Raw genomic sequence first — 8,063 nt, 5'->3', positions numbered from 1 at the left:
TTAAGGACTTCAAATGCATGCCATCCATCTAATGCACTTCAAACAGTGGTTTATTATTTATAATGCAGATGAGCTAAGTGTATTTTCTTTGCCCTGTCGATTAGAATAATAAATACATTTTCTTATAATTAATATTGAATTAAAGCCATTATCCCGAAAGAATTATGTAAATGAATATATTTGAATTATATATACGCAATAATATGATTCACTTATCGGTTGGGTGAAAACTGGGCAGTTAGTATTAATGAAAACTGGGATGAGGAGAACATATCAAATACTGTTCATATCAGCTGGTCTGATGAGCCAAACGGGACACATCGACTTGCTGCTGCCCTTGCTTCATCCATCACTTATTTAAGTTTGACATACAGTCAGCATTTATAAAGTCTTCACCACACATGGAAAAAAAAAAGAAGCTTTTTAAAGCACACAGAGGGGGGATATTTATGAATAAAAACATTTATTAAAAAAAAAAAAACACTGTACAAGGTTTCAATTCACATTCCCAGAGACAACTGACATACCTCCATATGCAAAAATCATGTTGCATTCCCTTTGTCACATTGTGACCTTTTTTTCATGTTTAGAAGCAGCAGTGAGTTCTGGACTTTATAGACCATTTCATCATATCAAAGATGTCCAAAAATGGTATTTATTGGTAGATGACCTCATACTGTATATCTAATAAACCTGACTTGCTTCTCCTTGACAAAGCCAGTCCTCTGGCCCACCCTCAAAATGCAGGAAGAGCTTTTTGACATTAATCAGGTGATTTGGCTCACAGTTCGTCAGTCCTCCACCCTGTGAACGCCTCGTCTGTTTGACCATCAACACCAGCATATGTGGGACCTGATCCAGGCGCAGCACTTACAGTAATTGAATAATGCCCCCTTTCAGGAAGGCCTCATTAAATTCTCAGTATCGCCACAAGTTCCCGAACAGAGCTGCCTGAGCGACTGCAGTCAGCACAACACACAATACTATTAAGGGGACTATGCACAATGAGGGTTCAAGAGGAACATGATCATCAACAGGATTCAAATTCTTGGGAAGATGCAGGATAAATTAATCAGCATGTAATGCAGAAGACAATTAAATCTGAAATTAAGCCCTAATTTTAAATATTTATTCAGTGTACAAAGGGCTTTTGTGCTTCGCATCTTTCACAAAAAAGTCAAGAAAATAGCTGTCAGTGCTGAACCTCTACAATCTGTACCACAGTCCTGCTAAAAGGGTCCCTTTCTTCCCCGCACATTGAGGCGGATGGGGTTGATGGCTTAAGGACAGTATGCAGGTGTGACTCGTAGCTGGTGTTGTGCATCCAGGGACACGGCCTGTGGAGTAGTTCCTTGTCGAGCTCACAGTTCTGTTCAGTGGAAGCCAGAGGTGTAGCTGAGGTCGGGCCCAGCTGTGACAGCAGGTCACAGTCCCAGTCTGACTCTGAGGATGATGGAGAGAGCTTTGCCAGGTCTGGGATGAGGCCTGGCTCGATACAGATTGAGGTAGAGTGAGATACTGAACGCTGAGATTCTTGACTAGAAATCCCACTGTGACATTTATCAGTGTGGAAGTCGACTGGTTGAGTGGCAACCGGGTCAATTTTGACAGAGGATCGAGCTAAATTCTGTGCACTCGGAAAACAAAACGTACTACAAGTCTGTTTTAAACCAAACATATCCACAGTAGTAAATGTTGAAGAGACAGTTGAACTGAGACAAGACTGAGAGATTTCATAACGGAGCTTGTCCAAGAGTAAAGCGCATTCACTCTTTGCTGTATTGTCACTTTGTGGTTTTGGTGGTTTAATATTTTGTCCCGTCCAGCTATCACTGTTACCAGTCTTTGTTGTCCTCATCCTTTTACTGTTGCTACATTCAGGGCTGGCAGATTGACTGCGCTTTTTGGAGTTTACTGCGATTTCTGACTGACGAGGAAGGGAACGAGATCTACCAGAAGATCGCGTGGTGCACTCCAAATCTCTGTTAGAACACACAAGCCCAGCAAACTCAACAACGTTGTCCGTTTTTGCTCTTCCTGCATTGGTCACAGCCCCAGAGGTAATTGGTGGGGTGGAGAGAAAATCTCTGAATGCTGAGGCAAATGTAAACACACCATCCTCAGTTGATCCTTCCACAGGCTCCTCTGTGATGTATGGTTGGGGACTGAGGACAGGGGGGTCTGAGTAAGGACTTTGAGGATTTATAATGTAGGAATAGGGGACTTGGGGGCTGAGGACTGGAGGCAGGGAGAAAGGGTCAGAGAGGGGACATGGAGAGAGACGCTGAATTTCAGGCAGTTGATTGACTGAGTCCTGGGCTTCTACTTCAGGTTTTAATACAGGCATGACTGGACTCAAAGCCTGAGGATGCATATCAGGCAGCTGGCAGTTTGTCACATGATTGAAAGACTGAGCGCCTGGATTTGGGACGGTAAACTGAACTCCTGGTGATGGACTGGCAGGGCCTGGACAGGAAAGAGGACCCCTGGTAGGGCTGGAAAGGTGAGTATTTAATGATGAACCTCGTCTCCGCAGGGCCTGAACAGTATGCTCCGTCTCGGCATCAGAAAGAGGCTCCAGTTCACAGACATCATGGATAGGCAAAGGAGTTGGAAGTCTAGAGAAGGATACAGACAATCAGTTGAAAACAGAAAAAAATATATATATAAATAAATCTATATCAAAATATTTCATAATCCAAGCTGACCTGCTCAGTTCTTCTTGCTGGGGTGGATTGGGATCAAATTCTGGAAGCATATCAACCACAAGCTCATCCACCAAGCTGTAATTCAAAGGATCCAGCACAAATGTGCGGTGCTGATTGGACTGCAAGTGCTTCAAGGACAAAAAAAACAAAAACAAAAACCCACACCATGAAAATGAACAAAATCACCCAAAGGAACCAACTTCTATTTGCTTTAAATAATAATTTAAAAAAAAATTCCTACCTCTTCCAGATTTGTGAATGATTGTTGGCAGCATTCACAGTAAGAAGGGTCCTTTTTGCGTGGTCGCCAAGGTGAAGGGTTACAACTAAGTGGGGATTTACTTTGGGATTTTTCTTGAATGCTACTTTCAACTTTCTTGACCCTAATTAAGAAAAATACAAATATTATGAACCCTCAAAATACTTTTTACACAATAAAACACTTTCTTCATGGAGTGCAATTTATTTCCACCATCATTTCAACCATTTATTCAAAAATGAAAAATAATCAAACAGTTTGTAATATATATATATATATATATATATATATATATATATATATATATATATATATATATATATATATATATATATATATATATATATATATATTAATCAGTATTATTCAAACAGTTAGCCAACCACATGTGAACAAACCTTGTTTTGGTTTCCTCCATCTCTGTCTTCTTTTCAAACCGAGGAGGAGGAGGACATTCAAAGGGACTGAATCGACCAGCGTAGTACAGATCTGGGAAGGTCATAGACTGCATGTGCAAAGGCTTGTATTTCCTGTTTACATGGCAGAATAACAGAGGGAGGAACAATAGAAAAAATGAAAAACCAAATAAAAATGTCTGTATCAATGTTTCAACATTACAACACTAAGAATATAAAGACTGACTCAGTAATACAGTAATTATATAACTGAAGCATTTTGAAGCTATATTAACCACTTTTCAAAAACTTATTTGAGATAGACTGTATCTAGCAGTCCAGATGCCATGGGTTCTATGTCATAGCAATGGCCCATACACATTAGCCAGATCACATCAATTAACTGAAATGAGAGCGCAAATGATGGGCTCTGTTAGCACACAGAGATCCCCTGCAGGAAGGGGCAGTGGAGCTTGCAAAGCCTCATCAAATAGAAATCGTATCCAGTTGAGCTCTGGCCTCCTGGGGAGCTGCCTCAGTGGGAGGGGAGCTCTCACATTACAAGAAATTCAACTGGGCTGAAATACACACCTCCAGAACCAGCACCCAGTGGGGCAAGACGGGCAGAAACAATGGGATAGATCACTGCCCCCCACTGCTGCTTCACTGTCAGTATGCTTAACCCTCTAAAAAAGGCTCGAATCTGACACCGAACCATTAAATGAGGCTTTGCAGGCCTTGGGGGAGAAAGAAAAACCTTCCTTTGCCTTGCTAAATCCCAACTTGTCTATCTTTACTGACTAGGATTTAATTTGGGGAAGAAAAAAAATTAACTTAAAACATCGGAGTATCTTGTTATTTTAAGCTATTCTAAAACTAGGCGTGACTGATTTCTTTTTTTTTGACTGATTTCTAAAGGAAAGAAATAAACTTTCTCTTCCTTAAATATAAACTGAACTCCTCAAAAGAGGGAACTCACCTGCTCAAGTCTTCAATTTTAAGATACGGGGATCTCAAAGCCAAAGCTGTTGACAGCAGATTTGAGAAGGAAAAGACAAATAAATTAGCCAAAGTACAAATGTGAGGAAATTGAATCAAAACATAACCACAGACTTACCCTTGACAGCAGGAGAGCCTTGATGTTTAGTGCCAGTCTTCTGCAGTAAAAATAAAAATCATCAATATGAAACCAACATCAACTATATCTTTTACTTCATTCAGTTTTAATTGGTCTCCATCATGTGTTTGCTCGCTATCGTTACCATTTTCCAGCCCTAAAATCTAAAAACCGCTACAACAGGAAATCTGTCAAATGATGTGAAAAGATAAACAGCTCAAACACCTCACCTCTGCCCTCTTGTGTTTAGTACTGAAGCTCTCTCGAGTTAAATGTTTCAGATAACAGAGGACATCTGATAACACATTAAGGAACAACTTTCAATGTGCAAAACACAAATAATGTTTATTTAATCTGGGCACTGAGTTTAAAACAAAGTACAAAGGACACTGTAGACATCTCTCCTAAAAAGATACTTTTGAGTACTGAAAATAACACAATAGTTCAAGTCCAGCCACTTTAGGAACAGTCTGGATTTGATGTAGCGCTTTGCCAAGTTTCTGATTGTTCCTTGGACAAGATAAACAGCCACAAACTGGTACACAGCAGACAACTCCAATTAAAAGCCGCATTAAAATAGCAGCATACAAGAAAACATGAGCAATCACACAATGCCATCTGCTGTGAGCATAGGCTCACTGCATGTTAATCATGGTGTGTTGTGAAATTCCATTAAATTTAGTCAAAAGGATACCATCCACATGCAAAATCTTGACTCCCCATGATCGAGCACTGGACAAAACACTGCTTCCCTGCAGTCGTTCCTACAAGGCAGATTCATCAAAAAAGAGACAGTGAAGAATTAAAATATCAAAATACATCATCAGTACTTATAAAGAGAATTTTGTCTTCATTGACTTACATTGTTGCGAATGGCTTTTTCGAGCAGCGCTTTCCCTCGACTGCTGCAAGCCTATAGACACAAATGCAGTGCAGTTATACAGTGTAGTTCATTTTAACTTACACTAATGCCTAATGAGTTTGATCTTTTTAGTGATCTTGTGTTAGAATGTTTTCAGAGTAGCTTTCCAGGTTTCAGGGCAGTAAATCATCTGCCAAAATAGATTTGTGGTATTTGATAGCTAACCAAAAGCCTGACTGAAAGTGATAAAAGGAGATAAAGTACCATTGGCCTGGGAGTTCCAGGTCGCTGCTTGATGAGGCCGTTGTCCCGCTGCTTAATCAGTTGTTGGGCTGATTGACTTGCCCCACCCTTGGAAACAATACTCTTCTTGTCCAGGCCTTCTTTGTTTCCAGTCACAACAAAGTTTACATCCTTGTGTAGAAAACTCTCGACCCTCTTCAAAAGAAAAAAAAAAAATTAAAACAATATCCATGTGAGTTTCTGATGAATGCAAAATCTAACCTCAGTCCAGTGGATGTACTGTAAGTGTTCACTGACCATTTGGACTTATCAAGTGTTTATCAACAGTAATAATACTTTGTTTTCTAAAGAAAACAGACACGAGTACAGGCAATGACATACAAAAGAAAAGATCAGATCAGTGAGGACGATCAATATATTCGTTATTAGGGTTGTATGCGTGCAGAATTCAAGACTAAATCCATTATTCAAAGGTTTAAAAGACTCAAGATTGATGCTTTTGTCATCTATATCAAAAAGTGTCTGTCTTCTTACAGACACTTTTGAAGATATATTTTAAATACAATGCGACAGCCTTTAAACAACAGCCTTTTAAGCGCCTGTAAAAAAAGGTTCCACTGGCAGGCTATCTTAACATATGCTTACCCCTCCAAAAAGAGAGATGGATTCCAAAAGCAGGACTGTTGGCTGTTTCTTCACATTGTCCAGGTAGAAGGTCTTTCCCTCCAGCTTTTTTGGCCCAAGACACAGCTTCCCCAGGAGCCCATATCCACGTTCTTTTGAATACTGCTGCTGTTGCATGATCCTGGTGCAGTAAAGGCTGTCACAAGCACCAGGAGCCTACAAAAATTAAAGGAACATCTGTCAAGATCCAAATAGCTTTTAAGTTACAAAACCGGCAAGAGTATAAATTAGCTTTCTAGCAACTATGTTTACGATTTTTTTTTTTGAAGTGCAGCAGTTTAAATTTCGGTCACGTAAGATAACCACCAAAACGCAACTGCGCAGTTCAAGTTTCAGCCTAGCCACTCTGCTAGTTAGCTTTAGCCGACTTGAGCGAGGTTAGCTCTCTCTAACAACAGCCAGAAACCATTCAATGTCGGCTAATTTAACCCATGTTCTGCTTCTTTGTGACAAAAAAGAGAAAAGAAACACGGCTTACTTGTGTTTTGTTCCTGTGCTGGAGAGAAGCGAAAAAAAAACCCCACTGCTATCGCTTCGTCAACAAGCCGGCGAAGCTGTAACCGCCGCTTTTTCAAAAACACTGGAGGACGTGCGGACATGAAGACGGCGTAACATCCGGTCTGACGCTGCCTTCAGGTGCTTTTCAATCAGTGTGAAATCAAAAGTTGAAACGCCTTCCCATTTTAATTTAGCACTGACGTCAAAAAAGAAAAGACTGTTTGCTCCTGACGCTGCCCTCCACATAACCTGTTGACTGAAACGTGAGCCCTGGCTTTCATTTTCAAATATACCTTTTAATATATATGAAATATATTATGAGTTAATGGTAAGGTTCTTACAGTCACTGGTACAGTATCCTGAACCCAACACAAAAGCACCCTGGTTATCAATTTTGGCCCTTGAAAAAGAAAATAAGACAAATAACTTATGAAATTCAAGAAAACAGACAATAACAATTAATGAAAAGCAACTTAGCTGTTTAGTTGATGCTTGATCTGACACTTATTGCAACTGATTATCAGCATATCAGCGGGTCAAACACAATGACTACAGAAAACTACAATCACTGGTTAAACACATTTCCAGAGAGAATCCCCAAGATTCATTTTTGACTACGGTATGTTAAATTCTACTTGCCATGTTAGTTTTAAGGAGCCATAAACTAAATATTTCACCACAAAATATATTAGATTTCTCAGTGATGAGTTTTTCTTTCAATAAAACTTCCAACATATGACAGATTTCAAATATAGACACAGAAAAATTTTGGTAAGTTTTATCTACAGGGATCCCACTGAAAGAGACATAGAACTATTATATTATTCCCTCTTTGTGCCCAGCAGAGGGCAATGCAAGCTTAAGCTGACTACCAGTGTAAATTACCCACATGCTCAAATATTCAGCATTAAATTAATAATATAGTTTTCATTCTAGACTGACAATCAAACCATTGAAAACAAGACAAAGATTATGAGACAAATACAAACTCTTTATTCAAAACATGCACTTTTTGTTCCTAAAAATATTTTTTAACAAAACCAAACACAGTAACAACAAATGACAAATGGCCTTTCAGACTGAAAATATGGAAATCCAAGTAAAAGATTGATAAAAGAAAGAAACAAATGAAGCATATAAAAAGCTTGATACACTCGTTCTTTTTAATGTATACTACTGGATGAATGGTTGAAAAAATAAAGTATGTTAAAAAAAAGGTAATACCTGTACTATAATATGACTTTTTTTTAAACTTGCCTCTCGAAACAATAACGAAAACTTCTCTTTTCTTTCTAAA

General features: G+C 39.1%; 1 protein-coding gene across 1 annotated transcript; it reads right to left on the bottom strand.

The window, feature by feature from the left end:
• Positions 1-1,192: 1,192 nt before the first annotated feature.
• dbf4b (DBF4B-CDC7 kinase regulatory subunit) lies at positions 1,193-6,385 on the bottom strand. Its single transcript, XM_085360778.1, has 11 exons — positions 6,230-6,385; positions 5,606-5,779; positions 5,342-5,392; positions 5,174-5,243; positions 4,710-4,774; positions 4,480-4,519; positions 4,342-4,387; positions 3,366-3,497; positions 2,950-3,091; positions 2,709-2,836; positions 1,193-2,618 (listed from the first exon to the last, which is right to left on the bottom strand). The coding sequence occupies exons 1-11, from the start codon at positions 6,383-6,385 to the stop codon at positions 1,193-1,195; spliced, it is 2,430 nt and encodes an 809-aa protein (XP_085216904.1).
• Positions 6,386-8,063: the final 1,678 nt, after the last annotated feature.

Source organism: Diplotaxodon limnothrissa, linkage group LG8 (assembly GCF_057381915.1).
Source record: "Diplotaxodon limnothrissa isolate DT_005_m linkage group LG8, D_limnothrissa_male_GT1.1, whole genome shotgun sequence".
NCBI classification, from domain to species: domain Eukaryota; kingdom Metazoa; phylum Chordata; class Actinopteri; order Cichliformes; family Cichlidae; genus Diplotaxodon; species Diplotaxodon limnothrissa.
Note: the sequence above shows the minus strand (reverse complement) of the source record. Positions and strands in the feature narration are given on the sequence as shown.

Excerpts from the sequence above, each read along its gene's own strand:
- dbf4b (XM_085360778.1), bottom strand. The coding sequence starts at position 6,385 with ATGCAACAGCAGCAGTATTCAAAAGAACGTGGATATGGGCTCCTGGGG. Across the intron at positions 5,393-5,605 it reads CTGGAACTCCCAGGCCAATG|GCTTGCAGCAGTCGAGGGAA; the intron begins GTACTTTATCTC and ends TTGTGTCTATAG. Across the intron at positions 3,498-4,341 it reads AAAATTGAAGACTTGAGCAG|GAAATACAAGCCTTTGCACA; the intron begins GTGAGTTCCCTC and ends CCATGTAAACAG.